General features: G+C 45.1%; 1 protein-coding gene across 5 annotated transcripts in view; it reads left to right on the top strand.

Annotated features, from left to right (window-relative positions):
* Positions 1 to 20173, top strand: part of IFT122 (intraflagellar transport 122) — a 67097-nt gene that overhangs the window by 22328 nt on the left and 24596 nt on the right. For all 5 annotated transcript variants that reach the window (XM_005870031.2, XM_014542732.1, XM_005870030.2 and 2 more), the window contains 9 exons: positions 360 to 435; positions 2280 to 2471; positions 2633 to 2771; positions 3985 to 4187; positions 5062 to 5199; positions 6536 to 6700; positions 8768 to 8965; positions 14047 to 14187; positions 18294 to 18347. In XM_005870031.2, the coding sequence (XP_005870093.1) occupies positions 360 to 435; positions 2280 to 2471; positions 2633 to 2771; positions 3985 to 4187; positions 5062 to 5199; positions 6536 to 6700; positions 8768 to 8965; positions 14047 to 14187; positions 18294 to 18347 (1306 nt within the window). The remainder of the gene's footprint in view (positions 1 to 359; positions 436 to 2279; positions 2472 to 2632; positions 2772 to 3984; positions 4188 to 5061; positions 5200 to 6535; positions 6701 to 8767; positions 8966 to 14046; positions 14188 to 18293; positions 18348 to 20173) is intronic.

Here is a 20173-nt window from a genome sequence, read left to right as displayed (position 1 = left end):
CCCCTAAAATAAAGCACTCTTGAATCTGCAGCCTTGCCCTTTCTTATTGTTGCTCCACAGGAAGCTTTGAAATGAGGGTTTTAGCTTCACTGTGGCTGTGTCCTGGTGCCACAAGCTCATGGTAGGGCATTTAGTGAAATAACAGTTCCCAGGAAGGCTGAACAGAGCCTTGCCTCCCTCATCCTATGGGGCTGATTGATGGGTTGGCCCATATTATAACTTAGCCTCAGTGCGACTGTACAACATTTGGCAATCTGACAGGCTGGCCAGGCTTTCTTTTTCCTGTTTGTTAAACCCTTAGGGCTAACTCATCAGCAGACCACGGCCCCCCATAACCTCTTTTGTCTTCTGTTGATTAGAGAGGAACGTAACGACATCCTGGCTGTAGCTGATTGGGGGCAGAAACTTTCCTTCTACCAACTAAGTGGAAAACAGGTATGCAGCTCTGTACAGACCCAGTGGGAGATACAGTTACAGTCATGCCTGTAATAGTTTTTCACTTTCTGAGGTTGTATCATTAGTAATTATAACTTATTGTTGTTTGCTTCTATTTATTGAGTTATTTGCTGTGATACCAGGCACTGTGCTCTATGCTGTGCATCCTTTATCTCATTTAAGTCTAATAAAACCCTGTGATTATCAACTTTTTAGAAATGAGTAGATAAGACTCAGAGCAGTGAAGTAAATACTATGCCCGAGGTTTCACACTGCTAGTAAATGGTGGCACATGGGATCAAAACCCAGATTGGTCTGACTGTAAGGCCTTGGTCTTGGTCACGACCCTGCCTTCTATATTTGCTTTCTCCATCCTACCCGCATTTATAAGCACCCATTTAGGCCAGCCCTTCACCTGTGTTGGGAGCCACTGACATTGAGCTTTGTAAGTTAATGCCTCTGCTCTGCCAGAGTTCACAGGCTGGTGGGGACGTACTCGATGGCCAACAGTCCCAGTGCAGTGATACATGGCATGATAGAGAGCTGTACAGAAAGATAGCAATAGAGACACAAAAGAGGGTGACATCACTGCTCGGTGGAGATGGGAGATTTTGAAGAGGTGACTTTGAACAGGATAAGAAGGAGTTTGCTAGGCAGAGGGCATTGAAAATGGTGTTTCGGGCAGAGAAAATAGCATCTGAAAAGGCAGGGAAGAATGAAAATAGATGACAACTCAGGGAACAGTGAGTTGTTCAGGGTGACTGGGTCCCAAGATTTGTGGAGAGATGGTGCTAGAAAGGAAGATGAGACAAGATTGTAGTGTGAATACAGTTTGAACATTGTATTCTGTGAGTATTTCAGGGCCATAGATTTAGGTAGGGAGCGACTTGGTCAGATTCTTGTTTCAGAGAATTCCTTATTTCTGTGGAGGGTGGATTAAAATAAAGAGAGCCTAGTGGTAGGAAATCTGTTAGGAGACTGGAGACATTGAGGATTAGAGTGAAGGTGGTGGGGATGGCTTACTACCACAGCCAAGCAAATGAGAAATGCAGCCATTTCAATGGAGGTTTTTGTTTAACAGCATCTTTATTTCTCAAAACTTATCATGTCAGAAGTGGGGGTTTTAGGTATGTTTAGCCTAACTTTGGAGCCATTTCTTCTGCCTCACCTTACCATTGCTTATTTCTTTGGTAGTCAAGTAAAAATAAAGGTTGTATATAATAAAGAATTTTCTCAGTTTCCTATGGCTGTTTTCTCAGAACCATCATTTTAATTATCTAGCATCCAGTTTCCCTGGTCCTATCTATTAGTATTCATCCACTTAATGTATGTCCATAATCATTTAATAAATATTTATTGGCACATCTACTGTGTATCTGGCACTGAGGATGGGTATTAGAAGTTTCCTGGAACATCTAACCACACTATGCTAGGTGGAAATGGGGTCTTGCTACTATAGTGAAAATATAAAAAAAGCTCAATATGGTAGTCAGGGCCATGGTAAATATTGTGTTCATGTTGTGGCCCAGAGTTTTTGACAGATAAGCAACCTCAGTCTTCTGAGAAAGTAACCCCCAACTTGTTTGGAACAGTAAAATTGTTTTCTTGTGTAAGTATCTTTTAATTCTGGGAAGATTTAGAATTAAATGTGGGATGATGAAGTAAATCAAACCTACACTTTTGTGTTAGGCTTAGGTGTAATTTGTGTATTTTTGGCATCTTAAGTGTTTTTGACATTTAAAGGGATCTGGCTTAATAATAATAATAGTAATAATAGCTAACATTTATTGAGTTTCAGGATTCAGAAGTTGTTTTTTCCTTTAGTGTATGTTCTCTTTCCTCAGATTGGGAAGGATCGGCCACTGAATTTTGACCCTTGCTGCATCAGCTACTTTACTAAAGGGGAGTACATTTTACTGGGGGGGTCAGACAAGCAAGTATCCCTTTTCACCAAGGATGGAGTGCGGCTCGGGACTGTTGGGGAGCAGAACTCCTGGGTGTGGACTTGTAAAGTGAAGCCCGATTCCAACTATGTGGTAAGAAGAGGAAGTTCATTTTTATTGGGCCATTGTCTGAGTAGGAACTGAACATCAGGCCTGCTTAGCCAGTCAAATCATTGATGTTTTTTTCTGACAAATGGGAAGGTAGATTCTTTCTCCACAGAAAGCTGGGAATTGACACCTCTCTTTCCCTGCAGGTGGTAGGCTGCCAGGATGGCACCATTTCCTTCTACCAGCTTATTTTCAGCACTGTCCATGGGCTCTATAAGGACCGGTATGCATACAGGGATAGCATGACTGATGTCATCGTGCAGCACCTGATCACTGAGCAGAAAGGTAAAAGGCAGGTAGAGCCCCTTTGCCCTCTAGATACTGGGGAGAGGCATAGGTTGAGAGGACTGCTGATAGGGCAAGTGAAATGGTAGGAAATATTTCTCCTTGGTCTTTTTGAAACACGTTGGACCACTGGTTCTTGCTTTTTTTTTTTTTTTTTTTTTTTTTTTTGTGAGGAGGCAGGACGAGGGGAGAATGTGGATGTTTTTGAGAATCTAATGAAAGCAAGAAACCCTTTCTCAAAAAATACCACACAGACTCACAAAATTTTGCAGATAATTCCAGGGGTACATGGACTCCCTAACTAAGGGAGGATAATATAGAACAAGTTAGAGCCATGGTGGCTGACTTCCATGGGTCTTTGTGGACCTGCATTCTCTCTGGTCAGAGGCACTTCTGGGGTACTTCTTCCTCAGCTACATCTCAGCTTGCCTTCGGTCAGGTCCTTGCCCCAGAGATAAGCAGAGGCAGTGGGTTTCCACAAGCTCAGTCAGATCAGGGTTCCAGGCCCCGTGCAGTCAGTCTAAACTCAGTCTTTTCTTCTATCCACCCAAGGGGGTGGGCTGGTTAAATAGGCTAAGAATCCACTTGTTTCAAGTGTATTCATATCCAGATATACTGGACACAGCAGCACACTGCCAGATGCCTGTGAGTAGGGATTCTGGTTGGGAGTTGTCTTGCAGATTCAGATGACAGACATCCTTTGGTCCCCATCTGGGAGCACCTCCATTTGAAGATTCCAACAGTATGGTGAGGGTGTAGCTCCAAAGCATCCCTTCTGGAGACATTTTCTCCACCTGGTCCATAATGAGTGTGAGAGTTTAGTGTACCCCACAAACTACACATGGTTACTGTTGTCAAGGGTGGTGTTTGGAGAGTGACCAGAGTTGTGGGCAGTCACTCAGGTGGGCTCCTGATCATCAGGGGCCATTAGTGCCATGCAGAGGAGTTTAGATTTATGTTCACCAAGTGATGGTAGCATTAAGAATCATTTTCCATACTCAGTTGTAAGCTTTGGATAACAAAGATTATATATGACTTTGGATCCCAGTGTTTAGCAGAGCTGATTGTACATGTTAGATACTCTAAAGATTTTTTTGATGAGAGTGTCTCCTTTAATTGCCAGTAGCATTAAGTAAATGATAGCTTTTCATTTCTCTGCCTTCTACCTTACTTAACAACTTCTTGCTAGAACTGGGCTTTTTTCCTTTGACAGTTCGGATTAAATGCAGAGAGCTTGTCAAGAAAATTGCCATCTACAAAAATCGATTAGCTATCCAACTGCCAGAAAAAATCATCATCTATGAGTTGTATTCAGATGATTCATCAGACATGCGTTACCGGATAAAAGAGAAGATTGTCAAAAAGTTTGAATGCAACCTCCTGGTGGTGTGCTCTGATCACATCATCCTCTGCCAGGTAAGCCGCAGCAGATCAGACCGAATCCACCTTATGCTTCCTCCAAGGAGAGGGTACCCAACGCAGGGTTTTTGGTCATTAGGAATTGGTTATTGCTTTTATTTTGTTGACATCTATATGGCCAGACTCCACTAGAAAGTCATGGGCCATAAACAGGAGACTACTACTTTTTTGTATTACAAAGTACTTTGTTATACTGGGATTATATATATTTTAATGACTTAAAGCCTAAATTGATATCCCACAAAATGCAGATTGATTTTTTTTTGGTAAACATATACACATAAAAATTTATGATATCCTTCAGTTAAACAAAAAACAATGTATTTTAATTCAAAACAGTAAAGGGAGTTTTTACTTTCTGATAGATTTTTTCCACAGAAAAATATTTCTCAACTTAGAGCTTCCTAGAAAATGTCTAGGTCAATGCCAAGAGAAGTTTGAAAAGACTTTGAGAGAAGGCCAACCCAGCATCTTTCTTGGAAGTAGAGGTGGATTTTGTTTCATGAAACTAGGCCTATTGGAAGTGATAAAATGGATTCCTTTAGGAATAACTATAGACATAAAATATTATTAAAATATCTCTAAAAGTCTAGAACTTTAAGCAGTTTAGGGGTACCACAGGTTTATAGTATAGAAGTGGCAAACAGGTGTGCTTTTGGCTGCTTAGAGGTCTGCACAGAAGATCTGAGGCTGAGCGAGGATCCATGGGAAGACTTTCATGAAGATTAACGATACCAATCATGGGGACTAGGTTAGATAGATCCTGAATATAAAGTGTTTTTCACCCCTCAGAGGCAGGAAGACCTCCTTTGGAGGGCTGGGGAACACTTATTCTGTTGAATATCCATGCAGAGGGGGGTTTGCTTTCTAGGAGAAACGGCTGCAGTGCCTGTCCTTCAGTGGAGTGAAAGAGCGGGAGTGGCAGATGGAATCTCTCATTCGCTACATCAAGGTGATTGGTGGCCCGCCAGGAAGGGAAGGTCTGTTGGTAGGCCTGAAGAATGGACAGGTGAGTGCTCTTTTGGGTTGCCCATTAGTCTGACTATCTGCATGCAGATGCAGGCAACCAGTCAAGTTATGACCCTGAGATAGGTTTTCAGGGCAAGAAAAGGCTTCTTCCCTTCATGGGCACATTAGAGCTACCTTTTATAAGGATAGCCTCAGGCCAAAGAAGAGGTGGTCCTCAGACTCATAGCATGCCCCATTCTGGCAGAGTTGGCACTGCACCGCTGGGCCAAGAGTTGAGTAGATTAGTGGGCTTGAAAGTCACCCAGATGGTGGGAGATTTGTTAGAGGTGCAGTTTCTGTGGCTTGCTAGAGAGGGAGGCAGAGATCATTCCTTAGGTTGGATCCCTATTAGAGCAGTGAATGGATTAAGGCAGTGTGTTCTAGCTTGTGTCCTAGAAGGTGCTGGTCTGTAGGCTATTACTAGATATTATAAGAAAAGTGGGCCCTTTGCTCAAATACATGTGGAAAATCTAGGTTATACAAAGTTAAACAGTTTTCTGTGTGTGTTCTTTGCTCAAAATAAGAAAAGTTCTAAGTGGGCTTCATGGAAATTTGAAAGTAAAAATGTAACTGCATTAGCCTGAGAGCCAAGCTGTCTAGCAGATGGCTTGTGGTAAAGGTTTGTCAGGCCTTTCCTGAGGATGGGACTCATGGAGTATGAGTTAGCAGGAGTATAGAATAGCAATACCAAAGGGCAGGAACGTGTTTTTTGTCACAATGTCACTTCCAGTGTGAGGCCTGAAAGTATGGACTTTGGAGGCAGGTTGACCTGGGGTCATGTTTATGTTTAGCTACTCATAGCGGTGTGACCCTACGCAGGTCACTTCACCTCTCTGAGGCTCAGGTTTTACAAATGAGGATAATATTTTACCCAACTATCAAAAATAGTCAATGACTGATTGCTTTCATCATCATCATCATCATCATCATCATCATCATCATCATCATCATTTTGCAGTGGTTATACCAGATGTCTTGTCAGTGTTTACAGTAGCCTCTTCCTGTGTTAGTTACTCAGACCTCTGCTGAATTGTGTTTCCTAACCCTGCAGTTGGGTAATGTCATTAACAAATCCCCAGTCAAGCAGACTTTCAAGTAAGTTTGTCATGTCTTGGGGCCAACATGTCATTACTTTGGTGACCTCAGATGAACTACACTCTGTTCTCCTAAGGATAAGCCCTGGTCCCTTTCTTTTGATGAGTCCTTTTCTCTACACTGAGCCTCTAGTGAAGTTAGTGGGAGTTGTTTTTTTAGAACACATGGGTTCCAAAAGCCTGGCAGTATTACAGGGTCTTGTTGCCATGGTGACTCACACTTTTTCTCTGAAATTTTGCCAGATCCTGAAGATCTTCGTGGACAATCTCTTTGCCATTGTCCTACTGAAACAGGCCACAGCCGTGCGCTGCTTAGACATGAGCGCCTCCCGAAAAAAGCTGGCCGTGGTGGATGAAAACGATACATGCTTGGTCTATGACATTCACACCAAGGAGTTGCTTTTTCAGGTGAAGTCCCAGGGAGTGTCCAGGACATGATCCTTTGATTAGAGACACTCCTCTAGCTTCCCAGTCCTTATAGGAGGTGCTTATGCTCTGGCTTCCAGGTGGGCCTCTGGAAGGAGCAGTGAGGTGTAAGGGTGTAGGGTCTAAGCAGGGGTGCAGAGTCTAAGAGGCCCCAGACACAGCCAACCCCTCCCACACATAAGCTGCAGGAGCTGAGTGAGTCTCTTTGAACTTTGGTTTTGTTGCAAGTAAGATAGGCAAGTAACATTTTCTTACAAGATTACTGAGAGCAGTAAATTAATACTAATAAATCTAAGTGTGGCATGTTGCAGGCTATCAGTGTATGGGTTAATGTGATGATTCTTTTGAAAAAGTCTGCTGCTCACCTCCTGGAGGCTGCCTGCATCTTTGAATAATCTAAGACACAGTAAAGAAACAGGACCAGTTTTGCCATCTGAAGGAAGGGAGACATGGGGGAAGTCCTCCCTGCTATTTCACAAGGATGCTATAACAGCCAGCAAATGTGAACTGTTTTGCGGATAGGCATTGCTTACACATCATTTGATCCTGGGGCTGGAGGAAGTGTGTCATTGGAGAAGAGAGCCCAAAGGCTCTATGCCCAGTGCCTGGTTGGCTTTCTACTGGACTTAGTGCTGCTCTTTGCCTCTTTAGGGCTCTGTGAGTGGTCAGGGCCTATTTGCCTGAAGTGAGTTCCCCCAAAGCTAAAACCTCCCCTGATTGGCTTTCTCAACCACTAAAGGTTTCCCAGTATAATGGGCAGATTGAGGTCTCCTCCTTGTCCTCAGCGATAGAATCAGCAGGGTGGAAGGTGCTGTCGTAGGGAGCTACCTCAGTCATTTGAAAGGAGGTACCTGGCCACCACTAGCCCCAGTGACTCCCAGTTGATAACATTTCACTCTTAACTGGGGAGGCAGAGTGGTTTAGGGGAAAGAAAGAGCATAAGCTTTGCCTTCAGACAAATCTGGGCTCCAGCTCTGCCTTCATCTCTCAAGCAAGTTAGTGAACCTCTCTGAGTCTTATTTCTCCTTACCTCTAAAATAGAACTAATAATTTCCCCCTCATAGAACTACAGGACTAAGTAAGACACCATAGTGCCTGCCACAAGATAGGGCCTTCAGTGTTACTTCTCATCTCCCCAGCCGCAACACAAGCCCCTGTAGGTAGGTTAGCAGCTCCCAGGTGTGAATCCGTGTCCAGCCCAGAACCATATAGGAGTGGAAAGGCGTGTGTTATTCCCTGTCCCCACTGAGGGTTTTCTGTAGTGGGCCGGGAAAGGTAATTTTCAGCTCTTGCTAGGGGTCATAAACATTCCCAGCTATTTTTTCTTCTCTCCACTGCCCCTACCCCTGCAAATGCAAACAGCTATATGTTTTCTTTCTCATTATAAAAATAATCTATGCTCATTATAAAAGATTCAGACATTGTAAAAGATTCTAGGCAGAAAGATATGAACTTCTGCTGGTGCCTAAGTCTCTGGAGCTGAGCAGAAATCTTTGAGAGGAGGTGAGGCAAGGGAGTACCTCCCAGGGTGATTGTATTCTTACAGTGTGCAGATTATAAATGTAGAGACAATATATTATTTTTTAATTTTAAAATAGTTCACTGTTCCTTTTCTTATTATGAAAAATAAATATTCATAACCAAAAGAAAATTTCAGGCAAATAAAAAACAGAAAATATAAAGCACCCGCGGAAAGACAACTACTGTTAATTCTTTGGAATATATTCCTTTAAACATTCTTCCATACAGAAGTAGAATCCACTTTGCTGATTTTCTCACTTTATGTAATGATTAATATTTGGGGATAATAATTTTTATTCAAAAGTAATGCTTGCTTGTTCAAAAATTCCAACATACAAAAGTGCATGGAAGTGCTTGCCTCTATCCCCCTATCCATTTCTTCCAATCCCCTTTTCTTCCCTTTCCCTCTATCCTACTGTTAGCAATTTAATGTGATTCAGGTTTTAACAAGAGAACTTGACTGAATGTAGGAATTGTGCCAAAGCCCAGGATGATAGTTACAGGGTTCTCACCATCCCTGTCCCTCAGGAACCGAATGCCAACAGTGTGGCCTGGAACACCCAGTGTGAGGACATGCTCTGCTTCTCGGGAGGAGGCTACCTCAACATCAAAGCTAGCACCTTCCCTGTGCACCAGCAGAAGCTGCAGGGCTTTGTGGTAGGCTACAACGGCTCCAAGATCTTCTGCCTGCATGCCTTCTCCATATCAGCTGTGGAGGTGCCACAGGTAACCCAGGATGTCTGTCAGCTCTCAGTAGTGGCAGGACAGGCAAGACCAGGAAAGCCAGGCTCCTCAATGGTGCATTGGGAGGGAGTGGTGAGGAGAGAGGGAAGAGAGACAAGAATGATAGCTGTGGTGTCATGGAAGGCACTCTGGATTTGAACGTGAAATCCTATCTCCATCCCATGCAATCTGTGTGTCTTTGGTCAAAAAACCCAGCATCACTGAACCTTAATTCTTTCTGATCCCCACTTCCTAGTAGGGACAGGGAGGGGTACGCAGGGTTGTCTATCAGCAGACAGAGTTGTGTTTCACTGAGAGCTGTGCTTGGGGCAGAGTAGAGTAAGCCAACAAAGCTGGGAGTCCAGCAGGGTGTATGCACAGGCATATGAAGGGGGTAGTGTGTGTGAGAGAAAGATAATATAGGTGGAATGGGGTGTGGAGCTGAGGTCTGTGAGCCAAAAAGGGAGCATGGTACTATCTGCACAAGTCCCTCACACTAGCAGGAGGCCAGAATAGAAATGGGAGGCAGGAATGTGAGCCTGCCTGTAGAACTGTCATAAAATAAAGATAAGCACCAAGGAGAGACTAGCCCTCAGAATCCCATCCTAAGGAGAAACTCACTCTTAAACATTTTGGAAAATATCAACCCAGACCTTTTTTATATGTATGTGTAATGTGTGCATAATATATAATTAGGAGTATATGATCCTATATAATAAAAGCCTAATATGCAAATTGACCGAACAGCAGAACCACCAGGGTGCAGATGCTCAATGCAGGAGCTGCCCCCAGCACACAGGCCCCAGGCCAGCCAAGGTGGGTGCCAGCTGGGGCCCCCCGATCACCCTTATGGTCACCCTGCAGAGGGAGGCGACCAGCGGTGGTGGTGGGGGGTGGGGCTGGCGAGTGGTGGTGCCAGGCCAGCCAAGGCAGGTGCCATTGGGGGTCCCCCAATTGCCTCACAGAGGGAGGTGACTGGCGGCGGTGGCAGGAGGCAGGGCCGGCAAGCGGGTGGTGCCAGGCCAGCCAAGGTGGGTGCCAATGGGGGTCCCCCGATTGCCCCACCGGTTGCCCCACAGATTGGCCCTGATCGCCAGCCAGGCCGAGGGACCCTACCAGTGCATGAATTTTGTGCACCGGGCCTCTAGTTGTATATAAAATTTTAAAAGAGGAATTGTACTGTAAATAATGTTGTTTTGACTTTTATTATCTATAAATATTGCTCCTATAGATGAAACCTCAGATTTACTGCACTTATTTTACTGAATGTGGACTATAAATAAGAGAGACTTAATTACCTTCCTTTATCTCCATCTTCTGATTTAACCTAACATTTACATATTGCAGACCCATCACTTTGTATGAATTGTTGGCTATCAACTAGCGATCTGGCTTTTTCACCCTACAATCTATTAGAAACATGGCTCCATGTCAATAAATGTTCTTCTTTAGCTAAAATGATTGTAGATTCACATTTAATTGTAAGATATCATACAGAGATACTTTGTACAATTTGCCCAGCTTCCCCTACTGGTAACAGTTTTGCAATGCTGCAGTACAAATTTATCACCTGAATAGGTTGGTGTATTCACACCAAAGCGCATGAGATCCCTGGTGTTGGGTTTACCTTTTACTATGGCCACACCTTCCTCCCTGCTGCCTCACCTCCACCCCATATTGTTTTAGTGACTATTTTTTTTGTCCCGATCTCTCACAACTTACTGAACCCAGTTAGCAATTTGTGCTGTTTGCAGCTTTTTGCTCTTATAAATAGCTAAGTCTTTGCACCTATCCCATCTTAGCTCCTTGGTATAAATTCCTAGAAGTGAAATTGCTGGGCCAAGGGCTATTTATGCTACGTTTGAAAGATTTTAGACATGTTTCCAGATTGCCTTTCAGCTAGGCTACATTAATCTATATTCCCTCCACACACCTTGCCCTGGCTTGGCTTCTTGTAAAGCAGTGGTTCTCAACCTTCCTAATGCCACGACCCTTTAATACAGTTCCTCATGTTGTGGTGACCCCCAATTTCATCGTTACAAATTAAACATAATTAAAGCATAGTGATTAATCACAAAAACAATATGTAATTATATATGTGTTTCCCGCTTGTCTTAGCCGACCCCTGTGAAAGGATCGTTCAACCCCCAAAGGGGTCGCGACCCACAGGTTGAGAACCACTGTTGTAAAGGGTGGAACTAGACTTCATTTCTTCCCCATAGCTGATGATGTTACTCATTGATGCAGAGATTATTAGTACCTAACACAGAGCAGTTATTCAATAAATATTAGTGGAATTCAGACTTGAGGAAAAGGAAAAAGAAAGAAAGAAAGCCAGAGAAAGAAGGGAGAGAAGTGGGTAGAAGTGGCAGCAGAAAGAGAGGTAAGAACAGCCCCTGTGGACTGTTTCCTTGCAGTCCTCATCTGCTCCCCATCCCAAACTCATGCACCACATCCATCAGAAACCCAATCTTCCTCAAACATGCTATGCTGATTGAAAGTTTTTTCTACCAAGACTGCCATGCTGACCTCAAGATAAATGCAGTTTGCTGCTCCCTGACTTTGGCGGGACAAGAGGAACTGAAGGGGCAGCCCGGGACTTCCTCTGCCAAGCTCTAAAGATTCAGAAGCCAGATTCCCCCTCCCCCAGTGGCTGCACCGAGGCCATCCTGCTGATGCAGCAGGTCAGAACTGCCAAGGGTTAGGAAAGGCAGCCTCAAAACAAAGGCTATTTATCTGTCGTTTCTGCCTCCAACCATCCTGTGGTTTTGGCCTGGGGGGGAGGGAGAAAGCTTCAGACCCACTCTGGGGATTTCTGGTTTCCTTTTGAAATTTACATCATCTTGTGCAAGAAATGGTTTGTTAGGGCTGCCAAGTAGGGCGGCAGGCCCTAGTCGGGCTTCTCAGGGCGGGTGGTGACTTCATGCTTGGAATTCGATAGCAAGATAAAGTAGAGCTGAGAGGGCATTTGTGCAGTTAGGGTATTTAAAACTCCCACTCTCAGATTGTGCCTCCCAGGCAAGCCTAACCCTCCTTGGGCTCTCAGCTTGGTGAAAGGGAAAGGAGTTTAGGGAAAGGAGTACTGGCTTTCTGACACTGGCTGTGACCTTGAGCAACTCCGTTCGCTTTTTGGGGTCTCACTTATTTTCTGTGCAATGAGGTTAAATATACCCCTCTTTCAGGTTTTGTCTGGTCCAAATCCTATTATTATTATTATTATTAACAACAATCTTAAAATATTAAACACTACAAAACAGAACTAAATTGGAACAGGAGGCGCTCACTGAAGGAGTTTAGAAAGGAAAGCTCATTGTGCACAGGGCGTTTGAGAAAGCTTCCAGGTGGTGGTGACACTTGATCTGCCCTGAAAGGTCTGGAAAGGCAGAGGAACAGCGAGGGTGTTTCAAACAGGGAACATAGCGGGTGGAAACAAGTTTGGAGAGTTTGTGAGATGGGGAGGAGATGATGCTGAAAAAATACTATGGATGCAATGAGCATGCTCATTTTTTGCCCAGCACTTTATCAATTTTCAAAGCACTTCTCTTGTTTGCCCATGGTAGCCTGTGAGCTAAACAGAAGTTAATTGACCCAAAAATTCATACGTCTAGGACAGCCGTGGGCAAACTACGGCCCGCGGGCCAGATCCGGCCCGTTTGAAATGAATAAAACTAAAAAAAAAAAAGACCGTACCCTTTTATGTAATGATGTTTACTTTGAATTTATATTAGTTCACACAAACACTCCATCCATGCTTTTGTTCCGGCCCTCCGGTCCAGTTTAAGAACCCATTGTGGCCCTCGAGTCAAAAAGTTTGCCCACCCCTGGTCTAGGATGTGACTGAGCTAGGCCTGGGTTCTAGCTCAACTGTTCCTGTGTCCATACCCTACTGCCACCTGAAGGGAGGCACAGTAGGAAAGATGAGTGCTCAGCAGCAGGCACATCTTGCTGTCAGAGGATGGAATGGCTTAAAAAGAAAACAATTTCCTTCAACGCTAAAGCTAAAAAATGGGACAGGAAATTTCAAAGATTAAGGCCCCAAATGTAGAAAACAGCACTTTCAGCTCCACATTTGGGAACCATTAGCACAGAGGTACTGACTGATTGATTTCCACTGCCTAGGAATCCAGAAGGAAAGACGCAGTTCCCTTCGGCACACTGACTGGCCTAAAACAAGGGAGGGCCTTTAGTTATGAAAGACACTCAGGCCCAACTCAGACTTGTTCTCAGGTATACAGACACATACACACACATACCCAAGAGGTCATCCAGGCTCCAGCCCCAAGATCTTCTATGTGCCACTATGTGCCCTTAGACAAGTCAGTTGCCCTCCCTGAGTTTCAGTCTCGGGCCATAATCCAGGAGTGATAATACCTATGACACAGGACTGTTGGGACAGATCCAAAAGCCTACAAATAGAAGTTATTAGGAACCATTCACGATATTACTTGAAGGGTCAGTGAAGACTTTCCAGAAGAAATGACATTTTAACAGGGTCTCGAAAGCCAAATAGATACTTTCCAGAGGGTGAAGAGGGGCAAAGTCATTCCAGATGATGGTGAAATCTGTGGAGAGGCAGGCCTGGAGGTGGGGAAAGCCGGTGGTGGAGGGGAGGATGGGCAGGAGGTTTGTGCTGCTGAACATGATGGTTTGGCTATGAAAGGGGGTGGCAGCCCTAGCTGGTTTGGCTCAGTGGATAGAGCGTCGGCCTGTGGACTGAAAGGTCCCAGGTTTGATTCCGGTCAAGGGCATGTACCTTGGTTGCGGGCACATCCCCAGTAGGGAGTGTGCAAGAGGCAGCTGATCGATGTTTCTCTCCCATTGATGTTTCTAACTCTCTATCCCTCTCCCTTCCTCTCTGTAAAAAATCAATAAAATATATTAAAAAAAAAAAAGAAAGGGGGTGGCAGAGTGGAAGGCATGTAGGGTGAACTGGGGTGTGGCTGAGAAGGGTACTGGTTAACCATTGCAGCATTGCTCTGCAGGCTTTTGTAATGAAGTCAATGCACACATATGGAGTCAGGCTTTGTATGAATCTGACTCTTTCCATTGCTTTGAAAATACTCTTCTTTCCTTCAATCCTGCAGTCTGCTCCCATGTACCAGTACCTGGAGAGGAAAATGTTCAAAGAAGCCTACCAGATTGCTTGCTTGGGTGTGACAGACACTGATTGGCATGAGCTGGCCATGGAAGCTTTAGAAGGATTAGAGTTTGAAACAGCAAAGAAGGTAAGCATCTAGTCAGAATGAGCAAGAATCTGGTCCTTGGAGGGTCCTTTGAGGAGGCAGAAGAGGATCCATTCCAGGTGACATATGGAGAGGCAAATGCATACTGCCGTGGGTGCTGGAATTAGACTGACCTGGCTCAGCCACCTTCTAACTATAAGCCTGAGCAGGTAACATCCTTCCTAAGGTTGCTCATTGGTAAAATTAGGGTGATGATAGGCCCCATCTTCAAAAGTTATAAGGATCTAATGTGATAATGCCTACAAAGCTTGACATAGGAGAAGCATCTGATAGATTCTAGTTGTTACTCTTATTAGCTATCATTTATGTAAAGCACCTAGCTAAAAGCCTGGCACATACTAGGCATTCCATAAATGGTAGTTTTTGTTATTGGAATAAGCACTTATTGGTATTAGGTAATTTATTACACAGTGCTGTTTTTCTTGGCACATTGCTAAGTATGGTAGACAAGATGGTCGAGCTCTCTGATTCTGACAGCAATGTCACTCCCCACATACCTTCATGGCATAATTCATGACCTTGATTCATGGTGTCATTTCCTGGCTCAGTCTATTAAAATTACAGAAATGGCTCAAAACATTTGACACATATTATTAGGAAGAACCCAGCTATGTCTCCTGAGGTGTGGGGGCAAGGAATGGCCTTCAACTCTCTCCCCGATGTCTCCCTTCTGTCTCTCTTTTCCCATACCAATTAATCATTTTGCGTATACTACTGAGCTGATAGGGAAGAAATTGCAGAAGTATGTGATGCCATCTCCATGCTAGGTCAAGACTTCTAAGCATGAAAAGAGAGTGGACCGAGACCAGACTAGGGTTCAGAAGCCTGGTTGAGAACCAGCTCAGCCATGTACAGGCTGGAAGACCCTTGGCAAGCCACTTCTCTCGGAGCCTCCGTCTTTTCTACAGTGGGGAGGGTGAAGACACTAACTGCCAACCCTGCCTGACACAGTGTCACCAGGCTTAACTGTCACATTGTAAAAGGGATTCTAAAACTAGCAATGGTTGTACAAATGCTAGCTGTTATTAAAGCAAGTACAATTATCCTATATAATAAAAGCCTAATATGCTAAGTGCCCAGTTGTCCAGGGACCAGTCGACTGTTCAACCAATCAAAGTGTAATATGCTAATGATATGCTAAGGCCGCTCAACTGCTTGCTATGATGTGCACTGAACACCAGGGGGCAGACGCTCCAACCGGTAGGTTAGCTTGCTGCTGGGGTCCAGCCAATGGGGACTGGGCGAGATGGGGGCCAACACACCCTGGATCCCTCTTGCCGTCCCTCCCCGCCCCGATCGTGCACCAGTAGGGTCCCTTGGCCTGGCCTGGGCTCTCTTGTAATCCAGGACCCCTCAGGGGATGTCAGAGAGCCTGTTTCAGCCCAATCCTGCAGGCTACTCCCCTCAGGAGAGCGCCAGACACAGGGCTCACGACTGGTGAGCGCTGCCGCTGCTGCTGCGGTGTGAACCTCCCCTGATCAGGACTGATTGGGTGTGAGCCCTTGACAGACGCAGTGGGGCAGGCATGAGCGGGAGCTGCAGGTAGGAGCTGCAGGCAGCGTTGGACTGCAGGTTTCGGCCCAATCCCTGCAGGCCGCCCTGAGGGATCCCACCTGTGCATGAATTCGTGCACTGGGCCTCTAGTAATTATATAATAATCATATATATTATAGTTTTGGATCTACTGTGTCAGAAAAGTGGTAGTAGCGGAGGGCTTTAAGAAGTCAGAGGGAGGAAACATTTCCATGGAGGGAGCTTCCCTCTCCTGCCTCACCTTGAAATGTCAGGAGGGATGAAGAATAACAAAGGATTCCTAGAATATGTTTTATTTATTTTCATCATGGAATGAAATTAGACGGCAGTGCCTAATACTGTGTTAAGTGCTCAGCAAATGTTTAAATGGATGAAAATTAAACTGGAATGAACTCCCATTTGCTTAATACCCGCTCCCAATCTGTATCACCCCCCACAACACTCCTGAGAATAGGAATTATTGTATTAAAGCCACAAGATTTTGACCATAGACTATAACTTGATCACTTTACCCAAATTCCTAATCCCCAGCCTTTCTTTTCTGCTTTGCCAAGTCAGGCACCCTTGGAGGTGAATGGTTCCCGGTGATAGACTGCTGTCCCCACTAGATGGCAGAGGAGAGCTGTTTAGCACCCAGGACCACTGCCCTGAGTAGAACTGCAAAGCTTCTCTGTTCCCACATTTCCCTCCCCTGAGGTTATTCACAGGCCTTGTGATTCTGACCACTCTGACCAGGGCACCCCTGACACTGCAGAATGTCAGGGCTGAAGGAACTCAGAAACAGATTTCTCTCAGTGGTGGGGAAGTAGATCCAGGGCCCCCCAACTAGAAAGCAAGCTAGAACTGAGACCTAGAAAGCTCCTCCTTACCTCCCTGCTACTTTGTCAGGCATTCCAGGTTTCCCTTTGTGTTGCTTTAAGGAAGCCCAGACCTCAAAGATGGCTTATAAGACCTCCAGTGAAGAATACACGTGCTCTTAGCTCTCCATCCCTTTGCTCATGTGATAACTGCCTTACCCTTTCAAGGAATTCCTCTTCAGGAATACCCATTTGCCAGGGTCTACTGTGATGCTTTACTTAATCCTGCCTCCTGCTATTGCCTGTGCTCAGGCAGTGAATCTGTGTTCTCCAAGGCATCTAGTTCATGCTTGTATAGCTCTTAGCTCAGGGAGATTTATTGATCTATTTAATCTGCCTGCCTCCCCTTTTAGAATATGAACCCCTGAATTGGGGAGGGGGACAGGAGCCAAATTATATTCACCTCTTGGTCCCCAACCCAACAGGATGCTTGGCCCTGTGAGCGGAAAAGATGACATTACAGCCCTAACCGGTTTGGTTCAGTGGATAGAGCGTCAGCCTGCGGACTCAAAGGTCCCAGGTTCGATTCCGGTCAAGGGCATGTACCTTGGTTGCGGGCACATCCCCAGTAGGAAGTGTGCAGGAGGCAGCTGATCGATGTTTCTCTCTCATCGATGTTTCTGGCTCTCTATCTCTCTCCCTTCCTTCTCTGTAAATAACCAATAAAATATATTTTTTTAAAAAGATGACATTACATTGTGGTCATCTGTGGGCAGCCAGAGGCTGGGTGACTTGCTCATTTCCACAAGTCTTTTTAAGATGGAGGATGTCATACAGCTAAGTAGAGGCTACAAGTAGCCAGGGTTATTGTTCTGCATTCATATTCTAAGGCATCCTGGACCTGCTGCCTCTTCTAGGTGTGTGTCAGCCCATTTCAAATGGGACAATGTAAAGAAGCACAGCTGAGTACAAATGTTGACAGCAAAGCCACATGAAGATCAGCCTGACATGGTGGGTTATGCTCCTCTAAACCCCTTGCAGAATCTGAAAGCAACTAAAGAGGCTTAGTTAACATCAGTCTGCATGAAGATGGATGTCTGGAAACTTCCCATGGGTTAAAGTCTCTGGCTTTACTGTGAGTCCAAGGCAAGATCTACACGTTTAGGATTTACGCAAGAGTTTGCCTTCCAGGGACTTGGAGTGATTCATTCCCTACCTCCCCCTTCCTTCTAGAAATCATCTTTATTCCTTCTCAAATTTCTCTTCCTTTTCTTCCTTCATGATGGTACTGTAGGCTCTGGGTGCCCTGTGTTTATGCACTGTTGGTAAGCATAGCTGTCTCCTGTTTTCTGTCCAAGTCACCAAGATGTACGTGCAGTCTCTCCTGAGTCAGTACGTCTTTCCCACTCCCACGCAGATGCCACTGCCTCAGAGTGTCAGACTGGCTTGTTCTTCCATTTTGCATAGAGGTTCCTCTAAGCAGGCACCATCTCAGACTGCAGTATTATAGTTCTGTTTCACCTAATCCCAAAGTGATTGATTCAACCAGGGCTTCTTTGTATGGACTAATCCCAGGGATAAAGCTGAGCCTCAGTGGGTGGTAGAACCCTCCTGAACACACAGTGATTAATCAATGCTTGCTTCTTTTCCCTCCTAACTGGCTCACTTTCTAAAGCTTGACTTCCCACCCCCAGCCAATCACCCACTTTTGAAGCCCAGAAGGCAGCTGATTTTATTATTTTATTTCTTCCTCTGTAGGCCTTCATCAGAGTACGAGACCTCCGATATTTAGAGCTCATCAACAGCATTGAGGTAAAGATGAAGTGTTCTTTATTCTCAAGAAAGCACAGACTCGCTGTCAGTGGTTTACAAGCAGCTCTTCAAGAAGGAAAGAGCCTTGAGGACATGTGAACAGAGCTGAGTGTCTGAGTATTAGGGCCACAGCCTTGCCTTTGGGGTACAGAATGCCATGTGGTGAGGGGAGACAGCACATGGGGGCAAGGAGTGCAGTCTGTTACTTGGAAGGTAGGGGAGGTAGATGGATTCCTGATCTCTCTGAGCTTTGGTTTCTTTCTGTAAAATGGGATGAGACCTACCTTGCAGGGTTGCTGGGAGGATTAAATAGATTTTCAGTAGCTATTTTTCATCCTTGCAGTGGTTGTTAGCTGGTTACCATCCTCTAGGGCAGGGGTGGGGAACATCCAGCCATATAAGGCCTGCGAAATCATTTGGTCTGTCCCTGCCAAGGCATTAGGGGTGAGTTAATTAAATGTTTGACCAAATATAGCAGGCTAATTTTTAAGCTGATAATTTTGTATGGCCTGAGAATGATGTTATAAATATCCAAATGGCCCTTGGCAGAAAAAAGGTTCCCCACCCCTGCTCTAGGGCTTCAATAACATGCCAGTGTAGGAGGCGTTTCCCAAATGCATATGATCTACATCCTATTCATAGCAATGGGTCCTGGAAGGGAGGTCTGAACGGGGCACCCAAAGGCTCTGGAGCCCTCCCTCCAGCTCACCATTCCTAGCTGAGAAAACCAGCCTCACCAACCAAGCCCAGAGAGGGCTATGGTAGACTGAAGAGGCTGGTGCTACGAGCACCATTTGCTGGGTGTCTGTGAAAAGGCATACATATTTTTTCTCTGAACAGATTTATTGTGAGGCTATGGGAATGTGAGATAAATTTGAATTTCCATATGGAAGCAGTGAGGAAACCAGCAAATGTCTTGTCCCTTTGATTCAGTTTAGCATAATAAACACCTGTTGTGGGCCAAGCCTGTGCTGAGCCCGGTGGGCAGAGCTGAGTGGAAGAGACCTGCTAACCCTGACAATTGTTGCCATTTGCTGAATGCCTGCTCTGCCCCCGAATGATCATGATTGATGTGTATGCTATTTTAAATCCTCACAACTTAGTCAGACATTGTTTTTACTAGTATACCTATTGGATAAATAAGGACACAAAGTCTAAGAAAGGCTAGGTCATGTCCCCAAGGGCCACAGACAAAAGTTCAGTTAGAATTCAAAGCCAGTTCTATTTCCCAAACTGTCTTTACTCTAGACCAGTGGTTCTCAACCTTCCTAATACCACAATCCTTTAATACAATTCCTCATGTTGTGGTGACCCCCAATTTCATTGTTACAAATTAAACATAATTAAAGCATAGTGATTAACCACAAAAACAGTATGTAATTATATATGTGTTTTCCGATGGTCTTAGGTGACCCCTGTGAAGGGGTCGTTCGACCCCCAGAGGGGTCGCGACCCACAGGTTGAGAACCGCTGCTCTAGACAATGCAACTGTCTAAAAAGTTGCTTCTGGCCCTGGCCAGTGTTGCTCAGTTGGTTGGAGCATTGTCCCATACACCAAAGAGTTGTGGGTTCAATTCCTGGCCAGGATGTGTTTTCCGATGGTCTTAGGTGACCCCTGTGAAGGGGTCGTTCGACCCCCAGAGGGGTCGCGACCCACAGGTTGAGAACCGCTGCTCTAGACAATGCAACTGTCTAAAAAGTTGCTTCTGGCCCTGGCCAGTGTTGCTCAGTTGGTTGGAGCATTGTCCCATACACCAAAGAGTTGTGGGTTCAATTCCTGGCCAGGACACATACCTAGGTTGCAGGTTTGATCCCCAGTGGGGGCG

Source organism: Myotis brandtii, unplaced genomic scaffold (genome assembly GCF_000412655.1).
Source record: "Myotis brandtii unplaced genomic scaffold, ASM41265v1 scaffold312, whole genome shotgun sequence".
In the NCBI taxonomy this organism is placed as follows: Eukaryota; Metazoa; Chordata; class Mammalia; order Chiroptera; family Vespertilionidae; genus Myotis; species Myotis brandtii.
The sequence above is the reverse complement of the archived record's forward strand: the minus strand, read 5'-3'. Positions and strand labels throughout refer to the sequence as shown.